Source organism: Acanthochromis polyacanthus, chromosome 11 (assembly GCF_021347895.1).
Source record: "Acanthochromis polyacanthus isolate Apoly-LR-REF ecotype Palm Island chromosome 11, KAUST_Apoly_ChrSc, whole genome shotgun sequence".
In the NCBI taxonomy this organism is placed as follows: domain Eukaryota; kingdom Metazoa; phylum Chordata; class Actinopteri; family Pomacentridae; genus Acanthochromis; species Acanthochromis polyacanthus.
The window spans coordinates 3,333,507-3,356,196 of NC_067123.1; the positions used below are offsets into that span (position 1 = coordinate 3,333,507).

Here is a 22,690-nt window from a genome sequence, read left to right on the forward strand (position 1 = left end):
TTAACTTTGTTAAAAACAAAAACATTTTATGCAATTTGTCATCATTTTATTTGTTTTTGTGGTAATTTCATGGAGTTTGTGAAGATTTTGTGACAATTTCAGGACGTTTTGTGTTATTTTGGGGTCATTTTATGTCTTTTTGTGACCATTTGTTGACATTTTGTGTTAATTTGTGGTCATTTGCTAACACTGAGATGACAATGAAATTACATTAAAATTTTATTGTAATTTAACTTGTTTTGTTAAATACAAAAGTATTTCATGTAATGTGGTTCTCATTTAATTTGTTTTCGTGGTCTGGCCCCACAGCTGCTCAGAAACTTCTACAGAAGCCCCATGGAGAGCATCCTCAGCCAGGACTGCAGTGTGGAACAGTTCCTGCACAACAAAACACAGACAGGATCTGTCCTGTTGGTAAAGGTGGACCAGAGGATTGTGGGACCTGGACTCTGTGTACACTCAGAGCATGCTGTGGTTTTACTGGTCCGGTCCACTGGAGATCAGACTGGACTGGATGTGGAACCTGGACTAAGATGTTCTCGTCCTTTAAAACAAGCGGACACCTTCCATCTGTCCTAAAATCAGTGGAGAAATAAAAGCCGACAGCAGACAGTAAAGTTCAGGTCAATTTATTGAGTTTGGTAGCCCTGATGTGTTTCCAGGTTACAACAGCAGAGGACAGAGTGATCAACGCCGGCCAGTGGAACATCTTGTGCCTCTTTAATGCATTTTGTCGGGAAAGAAAACAACCGAAAAGCATTAAAACAATCCAAGAATGATGCGTTTGTAGCAATAATACCCAATCAGAATCACCGGCATCAAAAGGAAAACTTTGAGACTGCGAACAGGAAAATCAGCAAACTCAGAAATTAGATTTCAAGTCCAACATGAAGTGGTTTTTTACAGTCTAAGGGGTCAAAGAAGCAACATTTTTCCAGAATTGAACCACGTCTGTCCATGTCATAGAGAATACACTGCTGGACCTGTAGCTACGTTCAAACCAAAACAGATTGGAGTCAATTAAAATGTGAACACCGTTGTTTTCTATCCGGGAAATAGAGCCGAGGTTTTACCCAAAGCGACCGCATCGCCGTTAAACTGGTCAGAAATCATTAGTGCAGCAAAACCGACGGATCGATTCCGCTCAGCGACGCTCAGGTTGGATGTTAGCGGCTCCTCGGCCTTTAATACGAGCTCAGGTGTTAACTTTTTCTGGGTTTTACGCTTTTCAAGCAACAATCCTCTTTATTTGGACCCGATTCCTCACCCGTCTTCTTTTTGAATTTTTGAACCAAATATCCCACCCAACCCCACAGCCGGCGCTCCGAGTCAGAGAGCCGACAAAAGACGAACAACAGACGACAAAACAACATTCAGAACATTCGCACGGATCCATCGCCACCTCCTCTGTGACGACTGACGGGGAAACTCTGGGTTTGTCCAACTGAGAATGAGTCTTTGTGGCTCTGAAATCAGCCAAACAAACAACCCAGAGAAGCTACTTTAGCAGAAATGTTGGCGTGAGAAAGGAAATCTAACATATGATTGGATGTTTGACACGCAAATTCAGATACTAACCAACTAAAAATCCATTTTTGTGGCTCCAAAATGAGTCAAACAGACCTCAGAACAACCCAGTGAAGCTACTTTAGCAGAAATGTTGGCGTGAGAAAGGAAATCTAACAAATAAAACAAACGGTTTGATCTGTGACACGCAAATTCTGGGTTTCTCCAACTAAACATCCATTTTTGTGGCCCCCAAACCAGTGAGAAAGATCTGAAAATACACAACTGAAGCTGATATATTACTCTTAGTAGTTTTCGTGTTTGAAATGTCAATCTAGCATCTATTCTGGGATTAGCCCAATTAAAAAAAAATGCAGTTCTGTGGCTCTGAAATCAGTTAAAAAACCTCCAAACAACCCAGTGAAGCTAATCTAATGTATTTAGGAATTATGGTTGGAGCTATGACACCAAATTCTGGGTTCATCCAACGAAAAATGCATTTTTGTGGCTCCCAAACCGGGTAGAAAGATCTGAAAATACACACCTGGAGCCGATATATTTCTCTTAGTGATTCATTTTGGTGTTTGAAATGTCAACCTGACAATACAAATGCAGTTTTGTGGGATAAGCGGACCTCAAAACAACCCAGAGAAGATAATTTAGTGGTGAATTTTGGTGCGTAAAAAGGAACTATAAAAAAATCTAACACAAGGTTGGACATATGACAGACAAATTGTGAGATTATCCAACTAAAAATGCATTTTTGTGGCTCCCTAACTAGTTAGAAAGATGTGAAAATACACACCTGAAGCTGATATTTGTCTTAATGATTAATTTTGGTGTTTGAAATGTCAACCTGACATCTATGACGGGCAAATCCTGAGTGCATCCCAGTAAAAGTGAGGTTTTGTGGCTTAAACGAACCTCAGAACAACCCAGTGAACCTACTTTAATCCATTTAGGAATTAATTTCTTTGAGTAAAACATCAAAAGAAGCCAAAACAACAAACCGGACATACAGCTGGATCTCTGAAAACATCCTCCTGAGCTCAACTTTTTCTAAATTTAGATAAATACGAACCATCCTGTCCGCTAAAACTGATAAACCTTCTTCATTTCTGGTCACAGAGGAGGAGGCGACGGAACGACGTCAGGGACGAGATGAGAAACGCAAAAACACATGAAGAGAAATGGAAAAGCCGTCGCTGGTCCACAGACGTGAACCGACGATGGAAGAAGAAAAACAGAAAACAGGAAGTAAAGAATCACGTCCCGACGGCTCAGAGGTTTGACAAAAAAAACACGGAAAGATCGACTCGTTTAGACGACTAAAATCCTCCTGCTGCACACACACGTTTACACACTCTTCTACACACACATACTGTAAAAGTGTGTGTGTGAGAAAGTGTGTGTACATGTGCAGCAGGTGTGTGTACACACACCTGCTGCACATGTACACACACTTTCACACACACACTCTTCTACCACACATCCACATAAACACACACATTTTTCCACACACACTCACCTGTTTTACACACACACGTGCACACACACTCTTGCACAAACACACCTCTGCTGCACACACACTCACCTCCTTCATGCACACATATTTCTACCAAACTTCCACACAAACACACTTTACACATGCTACACACACACACACACATTTCTACACACACTCTTCAGACACACACACTTCTACCACATGTCCACACAAACTCACACTCTTCCACTCTCTCTCTCTCTCTCATTTTCTCCACTTTTTGGTTTTGCTTCGATGTAAAATCCTGAAAATCCTCCAAAGGAAACTAAAAGTTGAACCAGAAGCAAAGCGTTTTCTTTTTTTTTTTTCTCTTTTTCTCGTTATAAATGTAAACGACGAGCGCGAACGTCTGCGTCTCGTTTCCCCGGAACGACTCGCCTCGTCCACAGCAGAAGATCTCGCTGCTTCGACGCTTCCCTCAAACTCTTCTCCCCTCTGGAACCTGAAGCTTCTCCGGCTCCTCCGTCTGGCTTCGGGCTCCAGAGAGAAGACGAAAAGTAAAATAAAAACCCTCCAGAAGCTCCCCTCACGGCGCCCCTCGAAGCAACAAAATCATCCTTTTTATGTCTTTTTCCGTTTATCGGTTAGTGGCGCTCTGTAAGGGGAGGACAAATTAAAGGAAAACTCACAGCTGCCTGTTTAAAGATGCTACAACTTCGCTTTCGGAAGAAAAACAAAATAAAAAAAAAAGTGTCGCTCCCTCAGGAAAAAAAGAAACCCCGGATTAGAAACGTTTATCTGCTGTTTGAATCTGAACCTTTAATTCCGTGAAGCCGGCTTCGGATACATTCACCAACTTAGATTTAAAGTCCAGCCACAAAAACCCGAACACGAAGGAGGAGGGGAAGCTGAAGGCGTCGTTTTGTCCGTACGGAAACCCGCCGTTAAATCGGCCAAACTTTAGTTGAGTCGTTTTAAAAAGAACCTCCAAATAGGAACTGGAGTGGAACAGGGAGAAACAGTCGTATTTAAAGAAAGCTGCCCTTTTTATTGCAACGTTCACATTTCAAATAAACATTCGGGAGGAGCAGGAGGAGTTTGAGTGGTTGGTTTGTCCCTTTTTTTGCATAACGGATGTTTGGATTTAATTTGTGCTCTGCTGCAGGCGATGAACGGACGACGAGTGCACGAGGAGGAAGTAAGGCACTTAAGTGACGACAGCAGTGAAGAGGACAGACGCTAAAGAAGAAAAAAAAACCCGACGGTCTCCGAGGGCGACGGGTTGGGAACAAAACGACGCGTTTAACTTCCCCCGGTTAAAAGAACGAGGCAGCTCTCTGAGGAAAAGCAAAAGAAGTGAAATGAAATCCGTCCGACGGGCTCCAAAACTAAAGAGTGGAGATGAAGAGTCGCCTGAAGCGCTGATGTCTGTGCAAAAGCCGGAGAGTCCAAGTTCTGGAGGAAAAAACGAGACAAAGATTAGCCAGATTTATTACCCAGGACGTGTTTTAGTATCTGTGTTTGGATCATCCCCTGATCGGTCCAACAGTTCACTAAAGTCACAGCTCACCACAGCAGAACAGAGCTGCATCGTCTGCATAAAAACTGTTCAAACGGCTGCAACCTCCTGATACACGAGTAAAATCTACCAGGAATTCAGATTTTAGACACCATCCGGAAGCTTTTGGATCATTCCAGAACTGGAGGACATTTATAATCCACATAGAAAACCCTAAAACATCAGCAGTGTCTAAATGTTCTTGTCCTGAGACTAAATCTAAAAAAAAAAACTAGGAGAAAATAATGTTTAAAATATGTTAAATACCAAGTAAGTCTGGAGTTCTCCTAAAATACCATTTTTCTCTTGTCCACCCCCTGATGACCAAACTGGATCTCTGATAAAACAGAATCTAATTTAAATCTATTCTTTTGGGTCTTGTCTCAAGTCAGTCATTTTATGTCTTGTTTTTCTGGTTTTGTCTCGTTTTTTTGCCATTTTTTGTCTTTTTCTCATTTTGTGTCTTGTTTTTGCCATTTTGTCATGTTTTTGTCATTTTATTTATTGTTTTTGTGGTTTTGTGTCTTATTTTTGTCATTTTATTTCTTGTTTTTGTGGTTTTGTGTCTTATTTTGTCATTTTATTTCTTGTTTTTGTGGTTTTGTGTCTTATTTTTGTCATTTTATTTCTTGTTTTTGTGGTTTTGTGTCTTATTTTTGTCATTTTATTTCTTGTTTTTGTGGTTTTGTGTCTTATTTTTGTCATTTTATTTCTTGTTTTTGCTGTTTTATGTCATGTTTTTGCCATTTTGTGTTTAGTGGCTTATTTTTGTATTTTCTATCTCATTTCTTGTGATTTAACGTCTCATTTTTATCATTTCCATCCTCCATCAGTGTTCCTAAAGAATGTGCAGAGCAAAGCTGTGTCCTCTCTTCTGTTTTCATCTTTTCATCACATTGTCAGCCTTGACTGAACGTCTCTCTCTACCTCATATTATCAGGATCACATTAGCATGGATTAGAGTAGGGTTAGCAACAACACAGAAACATGGAATAAAGATGAGACAATCAATACCTATTATTGATCATATTATTGATCATTATAGAGCAGAAATGTTGATTTTTCAGACATGCTGAGGCCTAGACGTCCTCCAGTTCTGGAACAACCCACATATTTCATATTTATCATTTTAGAAGCTGATCTTACAGCCTGCTCTCCTATTTTAATCATTTAATTCCATTTTGTTTTACAGATTCATTTTTATCCAGTCTCAATGTTTTCTACATAATTCCGTCGCTGCTTGTCTGAGAACATTTGCAGCGTTTTGTTTGTTTTAAGCTGCTATAGAAATAAAAATGATTTGACTTAATGTGACGATGCTGCAAAACTGGATTAGTACTTATTTCTGTCACATTTACACCACGGATGTCCTACGTTTTTATTGAAATTACAACATTAAAACAACACTTTATTTCATATCTTCTGTACAGTTAAGTGTTTGGATGTAAAAGGACACAGATGTTTGTTAAATGCTGTGGTTGAAATAAACTAATATACTGTTGGAAAAAAACTACTTAACAAATCTTCAAAATAGTTAAAAAAATCATCCAAAGTGACTAAACTAGAAATATTAGTGATCAACCCTGTCCTCTGATTGATCAGTTTGTCTCCTGATGTTCTTCTATTTTCGTAATCTTTAACCGTTTTATCACTTTAGTGTCCACTGAGGTCCAGATCTTGAATTAATTCTTCTTCTCCAGACTCTGTGGCCGATTCCAAATTAGCCGCTAGCCGTTAGCATAGCATTAGCTAACTTCCTGGTTTGCATTTCTGGTTCAGTTTCTGTTTGAGATTCACTAAAAACAAAAAAAATACAGCAACATGCAAAATATCTGCCACAATAATCGGTCTGTGGATGAAGGGCTTTAAAGAGAACGTCTGGTTTAGTGGACGATCCAAACACGGCTTTGACCTCCAGAAGGATCCTCACCTGCTCTAGGTGCTGTCCTGCTGCCGTCCCGGCTTCTCCTCCACCTCCTCCACGTCACAGTCGGCACTGCCTGAGTGGAACTCGGCCACGTAGAGGCTCTTATCGATGCTGCTGGGGATGGGCTTGATGTCGGTCACCAGCTGGTCCTCGATGGCCTTCAGGTTGAAGCGATCCTCTGAGGTGATCAGGTTGATGGCCAGGCCCAGGTGACCGAACCTCCCTGAGAACCAGAGACGAGAAGTCAGTGAGGAGGTCCAGCACGGTGTCTGAACCAGAGATCCAGACACATTTAGCTCATTTAACCCTCCTGCTGTCCTCATTTACTGCCACCAAAAAATACTGTGTACTGGTCTGAAAAAACCCAAAAATTCTGCAAAAATTTCCTCAAATTTATGAAAATTTGCAAAACCTTCAGGAAGAAAATTCCAATAATTTCTTCAGTTTCCCTTAAAAGTTTATTTTTAAAAAAATCCACCAAATGTGGCAAAATTCTTGTTAATATTTTCAAAAAATGAGTAAAAATCTTCCAAAAATCCTAAAAATATCTAAAGTGATTCCATATATATATCTGTAAAACTTCTAATATTTTCTTTAAGAACATTCACAAAAAAAAATCAACCAAATCCAGTGAAATTCTCTGGATTTTGATTGATTTTTTGTGAATGTTTCCCAAACATTTTAACATTTCTTTTTTTTCCACCAAAAAATGTTAAAAAAATATCCTAAAAAATGTGGACATCAGAAGTTTCACTGTGAAAATATATTTTTTTCCACATTTTCAAACTTTAAAACGGGTCGATTTGAAATTCAAAAATCCAAAAATTCAGCAAAAAAACCCCCAAATTTCTGAAAATTTGCAAAACCTTCAGGAAAGAAAATTCCAATAATTCCTTAAAAGTTTCCCTTAAAAGTTTTATAATTTGTTTTTTAAAAATCTCCCAAATGTGGCAAGAAAATTCTTGTAAATAATTTTTAAAAATGAGTAAAAATCTTCCAAAAAATCCTAAAAATATCTAAAGTGATTCCATATATATCTGTAAAACTTCTAATATTTTCTTTAAGAACATTCACAAAAAAAAAATCAACCAAATCCAGTGAAATTCTCTGGATTTTGATTGATTTTTTGTGAATGTTTCCCAAACATTTTAACATTTCTTTTTTTTCCACCAAAAAATGTTAAAAAAATATCCTAAAAAATGTGGACATCAGAAGTTTCACTGTGAAAATATATTTTTTTCCACATTTTCAAACTTTAAAACGGGTCGATTTGAAATTCAAAAATTCAGCAAAAAAACCCCAAATTTCTGAAAATTTGCAAAACCTTCAGGAAAGAAAATTCCAATAATTCCTTAAAAGTTTCCCTTAAAAGTTTTATAATTTGTTTTTTAAAAATCTCCCAAATGTGGCAAGAAAATTCTTGTAAATAATTTTTAAAAATGAGTAAAAATCTTCCAAAAAATCCTAAAAATATCTAAAGTGATTCCATATATATCTGTAAAACTTCTAATATTTTCTTTAAGAACATTCACAAAAAAAAAATCAACCAAATCCAGTGAAATTCTCTGGATTTTGATTGATTTTTTGTGAATGTTTCCCAAACATTTTAACATTTCTTTTTTTCCACCAAAAAATGTTAAAAAAATATCCTAAAAAATGTGGACATCAGAAGTTTCACTGTGAAAATATATTTTTTTCCACATTTTCAAACTTTAAAACGGGTCGATTTGAAATTCAAAAATTCAGCAAAAAAAACCCAAATTTCTGAAAATTTGCAAAACCTTCAGGAAAGAAAATTCCAATAATTCCTTAAAAGTTTCCCTTAAAAGTTTTATAATTTGTTTTTTAAAAATCTCCCAAATGTGGCAAGAAAATTCTTGTAAATAATTTTTAAAAATGAGTAAAAATCTTCCAAAAAATCCTAAAAATATCTAAAGTGATTCCATATATATCTGTAAAACTTCTAATATTTTCTTTAAGAACATTCACAAAAAAAAATCAACCAAATCCAGTGAAATTCTCTGGATTTTGATTGATTTTTTGTGAATGTTTCCCAAACATTTTAACATTTCTTTTTTTTCCACCAAAAAATGTTAAAAAAATATCCTAAAAAATGTGGACATCAGAAGTTTCACTGTGAAAATATATTTTTTTCCACATTTTCAAACTTTAAAACGGGTCGATTTGAAATTCAAAAATCCAAAAATTCAGCAAAAAAACCCCCAAATTTCTGAAAATTTGCAAAACCTTCAGGAAAGAAAATTCCAATAATTCCTTAAAAGTTTCCCTTAAAAGTTTTATAATTTGTTTTTTAAAAATCTCCCAAATGTGGCAAGAAAATTCTTGTAAATAATTTCTAAAAATGAGTAAAAATCTTCCAAAAAATCCTAAAAATATCTAAAGTGATTCCATATATATCTGTAAAACTTCTAATATTTTCTTTAAGAACATTCACATAAAAATCAACCAAAATCCAGAGAAATTCGCTGGATTTTGGTTGATTTTTATGTGAATGTTCTTTAGAAACATTTTAAACATTTCTTTATTTTTTACCAAACAATGTTCAAAGATTTCCCAAAAATGTTGAGAATGTGGACATCAGAAGTTTCACTGTGAAAATATATATTTTTTCACCACATTTCCAAACTTTTAAACGGGTCAATTTGACACCAGGGTTAAAAGTCCAGTACGGAGTCTGAACCAGAGACGTGCGGTTTGTAATCAAAGTCCTGAACAGTTCATTTCTAACCAACGGAGCAGAACTTCTCACCTGATCTTCCGATGCGATGGAGGTAAGTCTCGGCGTTCTTCGGGAAGTCAAAGTTGATGACCACGTTGACGGCCTGGATGTCGATTCCTCTGGTGAACAGATCTGTTGGAGGACCACAGGAGGTCACATCAGTGCTAAAGAAGGACTTTAAGGACGTTTTCTGGTCTCCACCTGACGGATTAAACGTAAAAACTCACCGGTGCAGACGAGATTTCTGCACAGTCCGTTTCTGAAGTCGTGGAACACACGGTTTCTGTATTCCTGAGAGCAAAACGAGACACGAGATGATCAGAAAAACTGATTTAAAACACCAAAACCGTTCCCTGTCTCTCCATCTGGTTCATTAAAAACAAAAAGCTTCAATCTTTTTAGGAGGAAAACAGACGTGAGATGAGTCTAAACTTGCTTGAAATCAACGATCACCAGAATCACACCTTTAATATTTAATATTTATGCTCCGTTTAGATTCAAAACCAGCAAAGTTCTATAAAAATGCTAATTTATATTAGAGCCAACATAAACTATTTAAAAATATGAAAAAAAACTTTAATATCAAATATCAGCATTTTATTGCTTCAATCACACATTTGACATTTAATATTTAGATTTTAATTCTCTGATTACATAAAAGTGTAAAAATGTTTTTACAGCTAATATTTAAAGTTATTTCCATATTTTTAATACATTGGCCTGATTAATACAGAAATATTAAAGATGGAGTCTGATTCTAGAGAAAGACTGCTGACTTTTATTACTTTAAATAATTTAAGACGTTGGTTTTAGGAAATATTAAGGTTCAAATAACATTTTTATTGAGTTTTGACTTGAAGCACGGGATTAAAATCCAATATTAAAGGTCGACAAATAAACACCATTTAATAGTAACTTCCAGATTTCTAAATAGTTTAAGACACTGGCTGTAAGAAATACTATTTGCAAATCCTATTTTTATCAAATGTGTCTTTGTTTTGACAGAAAGTAGAGCATTAAAATATAAACATTAAAGGTAGAGTCTTTGGTGAGAGATTGTTGATATTTCACATTTAAAGGTTTTTTCTAATTCTTTAAGACACTGGCTTTAACAAATATTAGCTGCAAAGTAGATTCTTATAAAATTTGGACTTTGAGTGTTCGCGCTGCGTTGAACTCTAAAAACGCTCCTGATCAGAATCTTAAGGCCAGTTGAAAAATTGCAAGAAACTGCATTTTGCTCTGTTGGATCTTCAGAAGGTTCCAAGTAGAGTTTCAAAATGCAAAAAGAGGAGATGTGAGATACATGCAAATTCTTCCAATTTTTCCATTGCACTGCAAAAACTCAAAATCTTACCAAGTCTGTTTGTCTTACTTTTAGTCTAAACGTCTCATCCCACTGGATTTAAGATAAATTCACTTAAAAGACGTTTCAGCAGATGGAGGGACGTGTTTTAAGACGACGCATCTTAAATGTCTTAAGTCAAACAATCTGGAAATGATCTTGTTTTGAGTTGAATTTTAGAAGAAAACTCAAATTAAGTTTCAGACATCTCAACTGAGTAGGTTACATGACAGCAAAAATCTATTTTTGAGTGAAAATTACTATTTTTTAAGCACATCTGGCTTATTTTAAGACACCTAAGCTTGACAATCCTGGTAAAACAGCTTAAAATAAGTTTTCCAGCTGATTTTAAGATCTCAGTATTCTAAACATGTTACTTCAAGAAATCTCACCAAGACATTTTTCACTTGTTCTATTGGCAGATTCTTTCACTTATTTCAAGGTGAAAGTTCCTTGAAATAAATTTTTTTCTTGTTTTGAGAGGGGCATTTTTTCTAGTATGGTCTTCAGATTTGAATGGGGGGTGTTAGAAGGCAGAATCTAATTGTGGTGAAAGCTTGTTGATCTTTACTGTTTAAAGTCACACAAACAGCCCGTCTATACTGTAAATAAATATATAAAGGGGAATTTGCAAAATATGGAACTAACTTTTCTTAAATTTACAAAAATCAGGCAACTGATTTATTTATAAAATAAAAAATAACAGACCTCTGTGTGTAAATAATTGGGGTAAATTCATAACGTTGAGCTTTTTAAAGGCATTATGGAGGATGTTTTTGTTGTTTAATTTGTCTGATTCACATAAAATGAATATACTGACCTTTAGTGGACTTGTATGTATGGTCTCTAAAAGAATAAAATAAAATAAATAACTGTGGACATGGCAGGACCTGAAAAACATCAGCCAATCAACGCGCTCGGACCGAGGCGTTTGGTTTGCTCCCTTTCCTGTCAATCAAAAATCTTCTGGCTCAGGCCTAGTTACGTAGATTACGTACGCCTTGGACTTACGTGTTTTCTGTATGTGTTGCTTTGGTATAGCTTCGTAGTTAGCTGGAGACTTGTTTTGCTCATCTTTTTTACATAATGGCACATAAAGATCCAGGGGGACCCAGCCGTAGAAGACAACTTCACGAGTCCTACGCAAGTTTCTGGAGGGGGGCGTTTCTTCGTAAATGTTAGGAGGGGGGAGGTTAGAGGGGGGTGAGGGAGAGGTTGTATGTGCGCATGCTACGTTCAAAGTCGTAGGAAATTAAATCTCCTCTAATGCCTTTAAGTGTGTGTTCTTATGAACTGCTGGGACTAAATGAGCCCACAGACTTTAACAGAACAGAAAAGCCTCCGGTGGTGCTTTCTTGTCACCTGCATCATCTTGGCGTGGATGTAGAAGCAGGAGTAGCCCAGCTGAGTGATCTTCTTGGCCAACAGCTCCACCCTCTGAGTGGAGTTACAGAAGATGATCGACTGGTTGATCTGAAGCTGAGGAGGAGATGGAAAAGTTACGGACCAGTCTGAACCAAACAACATGGAAAACTTTATATACAGGCTTTAACATTAGTGGATGTGAGCCTCTGAGCTCAGACTAAAGAAGCTCAGACTGAGGCTGGTGATGAGGAGGAGGAGGTTTAAGGTCACCCTGGAGAACAGCGTGTTGAGGCAGTGGACTTTCTGCCTCTCGGTGACGTAGGCGTAGAACTGAGTGATGCCCTTCAGAGTCAGCTCCTCCATCAGGTTGATCTCATAGGGCTTCTGGAGATGCTTCGCCTGCAGCACAGACACCAACACTTAATTCAGCATTAAAAACACAAACGGAAACAACAAACTGTGCTTTCAGTCACGCTAAAAGAAGATTCATTAGCTGAACACCAGGCTATCTATAGGTGCTGGTTTTATTTGCTTCTGTCTCGTTTTGTTCCACTCGGAGCTCATTTTTACTCGGTACAGGAAGTTTCAGACACTTTTGACCATTTTTACAGTAATTTTATGTAGTTGGTGTCATTCTGGACCGATTCTTGGTCATTCTCATTCTGAATAATTACGTTTACAGCCTCTGCTCATCAGTAGAAGATGTTTCACCGTGCTGGATGGACCCAACTTTCTGCGCCATGCTGACTTTATTTGACTAAAACAGGTCTTATTTTCCTGTTGGGATTAATCTGGACAAGTCATGCTGTCATTTCAGTCATTCTGATTAATTTGGTCATTCATTTTGGAGATTTTTTTGTTATCTGGACAAATTTTGCGCAATTTTTAAAAACTGTTTTGAAGAAGTTGTCATTTTTTGCTAACTTTGTGTCATTTTGTAGAAATAAAAATATTTCCATGTTTCCTCTCTACTCTGTTCACCGGCTGTATCATCAGATTTTTTCACAATTTAATATTTTGTTTTGTATTTTTCATTTGTTTCTGCAGCTACAGTTACTTCAAATGAAAACTAAACTAATAAAAGCTGTATTGTACTTTGATTATTTATTGTACTTTTATTATTGTCATTTCTATTGAACAAATAGAGAAAAGGCAGTGATTCTTTCTGTTTTTACACTCCTAGAATTGGTGGTTTGTTAAAGCTAACCTGCCTCTCAGAGCAGCCGTGTGTTTTGGGCTTAAAGGGATTAATAGTTTTGACTATTTTATTCATTCATTTTGGACTAGTTTATGTCATTTTGGAGATTTTTTTTTTGTCATTTGGACCGATTTTCAGAATTTTTTAAAAACTGTTTTGAAGAATTTTTAATTTTTTGAGAAGTTTGGGGGTCATTTTGTGAAAATTTTGAGTCACTTTGATGAAGAATATCTCCATGTTTCCTCTCTAATCTGCTCATCAGCTGTAGTCATCAGTTGTTTTTTGTCACAATATTTTGTACTTCTTTGACTTTTGTTCTGCAGCTACAATTATTTAAGCAAAATTAAATCAATATTGTATTTTGATTATTTATTGTACTTGTATTAGTACTATTGAACAAACAGTGAAAATGCAGTAATTCTGTTTTTACAGTCCTAACTTTGGTCATTTTTAAAGCTAACCTGCCTCTCAGAGCAGCTGGAGTGTTCTGGGCTTTAGGGGATTCATAGTTTGACTAATTTGTTCATTTTGGAGAGTTTTTTGTCATTTGGACCAAAGTTCAGTAATCTTGCACAATTTTTAAAAACTGTTTTGAAGAAGTTGTCCTTTTTGGATACGTTTGGAGTAATTCTGGATAATTTTGTGTCACTCTGATGAAGAACATCTCCGTGTTTCCTCTCTACTCATCAGCTGTTTTCCACAACTGAATATTTTGTACTTATTTGACTTTTGTTCTGCAGCTACAATTATTTAAAGCAAAACTAAATTTACACAAAAAAGATGTTTTGCATTTTGATTATTATACTTTTATTATTATTATTGAGAATCTTATTTTACAGTCCTTGGCTCTGATAAATGGTGTAATTTTGTCAGTTTTTTAACCTTCTAACCTGCCTCTCGGAGCAGCCGTGCGTTCTGGGCTTTAGGGGATTTACAGTTTTAATCTCGTTCTGCGAGTTCGTCTCTGTCGGTTTCTGTTTTTGACGCCCTGCAGGAAATATTTGACCTTTTCTTCAGTGAAACCTCCAGGATTCTCGTGTTACTGAGAGCCTCTGAGACCGCTGGCTAACTGCAGCTCTGGACAGATTTGAGCTCAGTGTGAGAGCAGCTCGGTCTGCCAGGTGGCTCCGAGCAATTAGCCGACTGCTCACCATGAACTTCTGCACGCTGATGGGGAAGGTTGCAGAGTAGAGCAGGATCTGCCTGTTCTTGGCCAGGAAGCTGATGATATCCTCGATGAGCACCACAAAATCCTGAGACAGCAGCTTATCCGCCTGCAGGCAGACCACACATTTCAACATGAAACTCTGCTTCACTTTGACACACGAGGAATGAAAACGGCTCAGGAGCAGCGACCACAGACGGTTTGTAACGGCAGCTTTACTTTACCTCGTCCATCACCATCATCTGGACTCTATCCACCTTCGCCACGCCCTTCTTTATCAAGTCCAGGATCCTGCCAGGCGTAGCGATGACCACATGCACTGAAAACACAAATCACAGCTTCACCTTTTTGCAGGGCAAACTAGACAAGATTAGCAGGGAAGATGGATTCTAAAACACCTCATCAAATGCAGAAGTTCTTCAAATGGCTTTACAGGGAAATGGAAAGGCGAATTAGATAAAGACATGTAATAAAAATCCAATTAACCCTCCTGTTGGCTTCATTTACGGGCAACAAAAAATACTGTTTCCTTGTCTGAAAAAAAATCCAAAAATGCAGCAAAAAAATTACCCAAATTTAAGAAAATTTGCAAAACCTTCAGGAAGAAAAGTCCAATAATTCCTTAAAAGTTTCCCTTAAAAGTTTTATTAAAAAAATAGAAAAATCCCTCAAATCTGGCAAGAAAATTCTTGTAAATATTTTCAAAAAATGAGTAACAATATTCAAAAAAATCCTAAGGATATCTATAGTAACTACATATATATGAGTAAGACTTCTAATATTTTCCTAAGAACATTCACAAAAAAAAAAAATATCAACCAGAATCCAGCGAAATTCGTTGGATTTTGGTTGATTTTTTCTCTGGAAGTGAAGGTGCTGTTAGCTTTAGCCGCTGCTGGACAAACAGGAAGTGAAGGTGTTGTTAGCATTAGCGGCTCATCGATAAACAGGAAGTGAAGGTGAGGATGCGTACCGGTCTCGTCCAGACGCATGATGTCGTCCCGCAGGTTGGTGCCGCCGGTGGTCGCCATGACTTTGACTCCTCCCAGGTGTTTGCTGATCTGGATGCAGATCTGACTCACCTGCAGCGCCAGCTCACGAGTAGGAACCATGACCATGGCTGAAGGACAGAGAAGAGTTTAGAGACACGGTGGACGGTAAATAAATGCAGATGGAAAGTGTGGGACTAGAAGAAAAACCACGACAGCATCTGTGTTGGTTTAGAATATTCATAACGATGTTGGATAAATACAAGCATTTAAGACCTGAGCATACATACATATATATACATATATATATATATATATATATATATATGGAATCATTTTAGATATTTATAGGACTTTTTAAAAAGATTTTTCTCATTTTTTGAAAATATTTACATTACAAATTTGGGGTATTTTTTTTTAAATAAAACTTTTAAGGGAAACTTTAAAGGAATTATTGGAATTTTCTTCCTGAAGGTTTGGCAAATTTTCTGAAATTTGGGGAATTTTTTGCAGGATGTTTGGATTTTTTTCAGACAACGAAACAATATTTTTTGGTGTCTTTAAACGAAGACAACAGGAGGGTTAAAAAAAAAACAAAACAGAACGATGTCCACATACGGGGACGCCAGGAAAAGGAGCTTATTATCAATTATTGCCCTGAAACAAATAAACCAAACCACATAGATTCATCTAAAACATTAGAAAAAGCTGAAAACAGATTCAGAAAACATAAATAAAATGTCTCCATCTATGAGAAATGTTAGCATTAAAATGTACATATTAAAGGAAGTGTCTGTGATTCTATCAAAACACTTTTGATATTCATCATTTAGAAGCTACAGAAAAGTATAAATATAAAAATTTGATAGCTGTTTATTTATTCCACAACTGGGAATTTAAAAAATGAATTCTTTTATCAAACGGTGAAGATAAAAGAAGCAGAAACATTCCATCAGTCGTGTGAATTAAATGTTCACTACGTCAGGAGATGTTAAAAAACGTCGAAAGACTTTAGAGTTGTCATTTCTCCGAGCATCTGTGAACACAAAATAACTAAAGATCATCCCTCCATCTCCTATCAGTAGCACAGAAACAATCAACAGTAAAAATGTATGAAATACAGATTGCTAGAAGACAAAATAAAACAGCAGTCAAGAACCACCTTCTCTTAGAATTTTGCAGGTTTCATTTCCTTTTTCTGCTGCGATTCTTCTACACAAACACGTTCTAGAAACGAGGCTCGTGTCTGAGTACAGATTTAGGAACAAATGTGGCGTCTGTGGTAGAAGACGGAGAGAAAAGCCGAACCCCGGGTGGCGTCTCACCCTGTATGTGGTCCTTTTTCAGGTCTATCCTCTCCAGCAGTGGGATGAGATAAGCTCCACTTTTTCCTGTTCCGTTCTTGGCCCGAGCCAGAATATCCCGTCCAGACAGGGCGATGGGAATGCTCTCCTCCTGCAGGGAACCAACAGTCACAGCTTCTGTCACTACACCGTGGTAAAACATGGGATTTTACTGCTGCTCGTCCTTTAACAGGGACAGAAAACAACCACAGCACAGCGTTTCCTCCGCTATCTTCCTGCTTTGGGATTGATTTTTTTAATATTTTGTTAGTTTTTAAAGGTTTGAATGCATTGGTGACGTCTTTTTAGCAGAACTCTTTCATCATCACACTTCAGAGCACCGAGGAACCAGAAGATCTTCGATTAAAAGAGATCGAAGCACAAAAATAGAACTAGGAAGTGGGCTTTATTCACACTGATCGTCTAGCTTTAGTGTTTCATGATTTTAAAATGCTGGTCCAACTATCGTTACTCCACCAAGGAACACAGTGGAGTTATGTGACGATCGCTGTTTGTTTGTTATCAACATTACTCAAAAACAGATTTGGATGAAATTTGTGTGAACAGCCTGTTTTTGAGTATTGTTGTTACCAGACAGACAAATCAACGGCGATCGTCGCATAACTCCACTGCATTCCTTGGCGAAGTAATAAATAAGCTGAAACAGGCCAAAAGAACAGCCACAGATATTCTAATGATCTCATTTATTTGTTTAGAAAATGAAGATTTCATGGAGACACCAGATCTCTTCTTCCACGATGTTTTTCTTTTTTTCTCTTTTAGTTTCCTTTTGGCAACTCTGCTGGAATCTAGCCTTTATTGAATAGAAAGAAAATCTACAAAAAGAACATTTCTGCAATTTTAGGAATGCTGCACACTGTTATTTTTTAGCTGAATTTTAAAACAGACTTTGGAGAAAAAAATCCTGCTAGTGTTAGCTCTTTAAGACCCTTCACTGTGCCAGTCCACCAGGACGTAGTCTTATATTTCTACATCCTGTAGTGCAACTTTTTGGAGTATTTTTATTGGCTTTACATCAGTATAACTCTTATGTCCCAAGTTTTAATATTATGCATTGACTCATGTCTTAACTACTACAATAAATTGCTGAAAAGTGCAATAAGCCTAAAAAAAATTAAATCTTCTTTGTTTTTTTTCCCCACATATATTTCTAAATACAGAAATTGCAGAGCTGGATCCCTCAAATGTGTAAAAAAGTTGCACAACATCCCATGGTCTTGTATCAATCCACAGCAACCCGGTGATTAATCTGATCAAGATTTTTAATATAGGACAAACGATATGTTTGACAGGACTCGTATTTTTACAAATCCATCACTGGAACATAAAAGTGCTCCGAGACCTGGTGCATGTGTGAAATATTATTTTATATGCAAAAAGAACGATGGATCGATCTGATCTGGTTTCAAATCTACCGCCAATCAAAAATGAATGTGCAATCGTAGCTACACTGAGCTCCAGAGGGTTAAATAAACACAGACAGAATGAGATCACAGACGAAAGAAGATTTAAATTTAAAAATGAAAGCTTACCTGTATGGGGGACGGTTTCTCCCAGCCCATCTCAAAGATGCCCATCAGGAGTTCTCTTTTGAGACAGTAATCTTCAAACTCATTCCCCTTGGTGGCCGTCACATCCTGGTGAGCACAGAGCGTTAGGATCACAGTAGAAGAACACCAAAACAGAGCATAATCGGTGATCAGGCGGGACTCACTGAGGTTTTGACCCTGTTGTCTCTGGGAGGGAGCTTCAGGCTCTTTTTCCAGTCGTCTCCAAACTTGATGCCTCCTCCGTCCTGAGGGCCGCCGCCGGCTTTCTGGGGACCCAAAGTCTTTCCTTGAGTGGATGGTGCTGGCGGGGCTGGAGCTGGTTTGGTCTGTCCTCTGAGCTGCCCGTTCTGCTTGTTCAGGCCCATGACCAGAGGACCCACGCTTTCTGTTCTGGCCGTTGCCATTTTTCCTGGTTTCCTTACTCGTGCTGTTCTTTCCTTCCAGGTACTAGATTTTTGCCTCTTAGGTTTTTGTTTTTAAAAATTCTCTTCAAAAGTAAAAAAGTTTTAATAAAGCATTAACAAACAATATTCTCTATTCTTTTAAAGTCCAAAGCTTTTACAACTGAAGTGGATTGGTAGTATTTACATATACACATGTACGCGCAGTTCGGTCCCTTCAACAACGGAGTGACTGACGTACGAGAACGACAAAAAAAACAAGTTTTTACACAACAGCTCTTCAAAATGAAGAGAAATTTGCATTCATATGCATGAATATACCTGCCCACAATATAGAAAAATTATACGTGAACAAGTATCAAAGCGGTTCAAGTCCTGAAATAGAACAACTAAGGCAATCTGAACTTGGGGAATAGCTTCTTCAATATAATCTGAGTTCAATACTTAAACTTCTGGTTCTAAATTGAACAATATTTCTTGTTTCCACGTTGAGTCCATAAGAGTTGCTCAATATCCCTGTTCTCCAAAAAAGGATGTCCAACTTTGTACAAGTGCTTCCCCAAAATCATATAGTCTGTAATGCTCTCTGGATATTCCCACGCATGAAAAAACAAACGGATCCTGAAATCACGAGTCATACAAGGGGTTGTCGAGTCCAAAGCCAAGCAGCTTTCCACCCTTGTTGAGTCTTCGCTGTGTGTTTTCCTTCTCCTCCGGGTGTCGGACCTTCTCCCAGCGCCTCAGGTCTTCAGCTCGGTCTGGAACTGTGTGAGCGTCGGCCGTGATCAACCTGCTGCCTCCTCAAAGCCAACAACTCAAACCTGAAATAAAGCACCAAAAACACATCAGAACATCAACAGAAGACACATTTTACAGCTGAAGATCATTTCTATAACGGTTAAGGTCATGATTATCCATTACTCAATCCCTCCAGGAATTTGCGATCACAACAATTTACGCAAATTCAACCACACTCGGTGAATTCTTGCTATATTGTCCAATCACTGCAACTGTTCCGCAACATTGGCCCGCCTCCTGAGAGTTCCACCAATCACAGCAGTCCACAAACGTAACATCACCGAATTCACTTCCTTGTTTATGGTTTGAAGATGCAGACACGTCCCTTTGAAGGTCTCTAATTTACCAACAAAAATCACTGCTGAAGACCATTAACAGACCACTATCAGACATCTACCAGATCAGTACCAGCAAGCTGTTGGAGCTCTAAAGAATGAAGGTAATTTAGATTTATTCATTGACGTGACAATCCATGAGCGTGTGTGTGTGAACACGTGTTTACCAGGATGTGAAATTAACTCCTTAATCCACTGACAGATATGTCCAAACATGATTCATTCAATAATAATTATCATTTAGTGCCGTAAATCTACCAACCACTTCCTGTTAAACCAGGATCTGGCAGCTGCTAATTTCCCACCGTGGTGTTCCAGCTTGTGGAAACGGGTTGGAGTTTGTTAAAGAATTAGTTTAGGAAGAAATATTGTCAATTAAAATCTTGAAACATGTTCTATAAGCTGAAAAAAAATGCAACTTTTTAGCAATTGTCACTGTCTCTCGCAATTTCATCGCAGCAAATACGCTTTAAACATCGCTACTTACATCACAAGTTTTTAGAAAAGTTGCAGCGAATTCAGGCATTTTATGTCACAACAATCTAGAAAAAAAACTTTACAAATTATTACATGTGGATCTTGATAAAGAGGCTGAAGTGGATAAATTCAGATTAAACTAAAAATGCATCATTAAAAGTTAGCAGTACTTATCTAAACATTTAACGGGGAGAGATGGTTCAGTCCTACCTACAGGCTTTAGTCGTTAATTCTCTAAACGGTTTCAGATTGTGACGTTGCCAGGTGGCAGATTAACGAAGCACAAACCGCCGGGATTTAAATAAGTCCATAACCTCCTGAGACACACGGAATAGTGACTTTAAACGCTGTGAAACCTCTCAGACCTGCTCAAGTTCCTCCGTGATAAGTTTAGTTTTTCCGCTTCGACCTTTTTGCATTTTACAAGGGTGACTATATTTTGATTACTGAAAACCAGGACAGTCAGTCCGACTATTAGTCCATGGGCCCTGACCCAAAACTGAGTATCGATACCACTCAATGTGACCAATTCTTTTGGTATTTTTAACCGTCTATTTGTCTCTAGTTTGCATTTTGATATGACAGCTGTTGCAGACTCACAGCCTAATAAATGTTATCATTCGTTTAATGAAAGGATCTCAGCCAAAAGTCAAATTGGATGGGATTATTCCTCATTCTGAAAAAATAAGAAGTGCCACACATCATCATCTGTGTTAATAACTTTACAACACAGAATACTACAAGAAACTTGAGTCTGAGAAAGATTTCATTGCTCCGTTAACAAGATTGTGACAAAAATCAAGAAACAGAGTAACAAAGCAAGCCTCAAAACGACAAAAATGAGCCACAAAATGACAAAAACATGACACAAAATTACAAAGCAAGCCACAAAACAACAAAAACAAGACACAAAAAGGCAAAAACGATACACAAAATGACAGAAACGAAAGACAAAACAACAAAAACCAGGACTCAAAATAACAATGTACACTTTAGTACCACTTAGGTTTGGTCAGCTGAGATGGTACCAGTCTCTGGTCTGGGCCATGGACTGTATGAGATGCTCAAATGATACTGGAAGTTTGCTCAAAGTTGCCTTATAATTTCAGTACATTTAAAGTATGTATGGATAGAAAGCTGTTCTATTACCAAACACTATCTAGAACCAAAGGCACACATCCAGATAGGTTTCTCAGAGGTGACTCAACGTGTTTTATTTCGACAAGATTCAAAAATAACAAATGAAATAATGACAGAAATAATAACAAAACATACCTCTGCTATATTAGCAACATAACTATCAAAAACAGCTTTAAAAAACTAACCAAAAGTATTTTATAGTTAGTTTTGAATCGATTTAGTGGCCCAGTGAAAAACAATGAAGACCAGGACATTTTCATCACTTTATAAAAACAACCGGGACGTTTCCAGTTTCTAGTTTTACGTTCGGATCAACGTCAACTTACTTTTGCCGCTGTTTTCGGTTTTCCAAACCACTTCTAAAAAAAACGTTAACGTTAAATAACTTTCAAATATCCAAATCACTTACGCTTCTCCGTCAGATTTTACTCAACTTTACTGTAAAAATCAATATCTGAACGTCAATTAGTGCTGCGTCTCAGGAGACATATTAGCTACGATAAGCGAACAGTTGGCTAATGCTAAATCCAAAGCCCAAAGCTGACAGCCGTTATTTAGTTTTAATCAGCATTAAACTATAAAAATATGACGACTTATTTATAAAGTTTAGACGAGAACGGTGCTGTGTGTTGTCCAGGCCAAACTATTAGTGAGTGTGTCGTTGCCGCTACATCGGAACACAACTAGCTCGACATCTAGCCTCGAGGCTAACTTAGCACAGCTAGCTGCACATGCTAACGTTAGCTTAATAGCTCGGATGTTTTTACCACAAAACAGCCGCTTCCGAGTCTCCGTAAACCTACCTTAGTCTCTTTGTTATTTTACAGGGGTACTCAGCGTGCGGTCGGTCTTCTACTTCTTTCACTATTCGCTTCAGTAACTGGATTTTTCTTGACATAAATCGTCTCTATTGTGTTTCTTCTTCCTTTAAATCAACATGGTCGCCTTCTTCTTCGTCTCCTCTTCCTCGGTGTCTCTCTCCTGTTTATCACATGCGAGTCTGCGCGGCGTTGCTGCCCCCTGCCGTGACACTGGGGTACTGCAACATATTCCACACTGACTTCCAGAGGTTTATGGGGGTCAATATAGAATTGAGGGACTTTTGAAACCCATGGGATATACGTTATATACATTTTTATTGAAAATAAAAAAATGTTTTTTATGTTCATTATGATCATGTCTTAGTCCAGAATGACATGAAATTTGTCCTAAATGACTCAAAAAATGTCCCACAGACACAGAAATGATCCAAAATGATGAGAAAAGATCCAAGTTGACATAAAAAAAATTTAAAATGACAATACAATTGTCTAAAATGACTCAAAATTTGTCCAAAATGACTTGAA

The 22,690-nt window shown here is 37.4% G+C and overlaps 1 protein-coding gene across 2 annotated transcripts; it reads right to left on the minus strand.

The window, feature by feature from the left end:
- Window positions 1–613: 613 nt before the first annotated feature.
- LOC110945387 (probable ATP-dependent RNA helicase ddx6) lies at window positions 614–22,328 on the minus strand. 2 transcript variants are annotated; one of them, XM_051955079.1, is made up of 13 exons: window positions 22,148–22,328; window positions 18,358–19,415; window positions 18,176–18,280; window positions 16,605–16,734; window positions 15,264–15,410; window positions 14,515–14,609; window positions 14,277–14,399; window positions 12,198–12,326; window positions 11,925–12,041; window positions 9,445–9,508; window positions 9,248–9,349; window positions 6,481–6,700; window positions 614–4,447 (listed from the first exon to the last, which is right to left on the minus strand). In XM_051955079.1, exons 2-12 carry the CDS (start codon window positions 18,595–18,597, stop codon window positions 6,486–6,488), a joined length of 1,467 nt encoding a protein of 488 aa, XP_051811039.1. In that variant the 5' UTR covers window positions 18,598–19,415; window positions 22,148–22,328; the 3' UTR covers window positions 614–4,447; window positions 6,481–6,485. The 2 variants fall into 2 exon arrangements, with proteins under 2 accessions (XP_051811039.1, XP_051811040.1); XM_051955080.1 differs by lacking the exon at window positions 15,264–15,410.
- Window positions 22,329–22,690: the final 362 nt, after the last annotated feature.

Bases quoted from the DNA above. Each gene is read 5' to 3' on its own strand.
- LOC110945387 (XM_051955079.1), bottom strand. From the start codon at position 18,597: ATGGCAACGGCCAGAACAGAAAGCGTGGGTCCTCTGGTCATGGGCCTG. The intron at 14,610-15,263 runs GTACGCATCCTC...TTGTGTTTTCAG, and splicing joins CATGCGTCTGGACGAGACCG to TGCATGTGGTCATCGCTACG. The intron at 14,400-14,514 runs GTAAAGTAAAGC...GTCTGCCTGCAG, and splicing joins AGATGATGGTGATGGACGAG to GCGGATAAGCTGCTGTCTCA.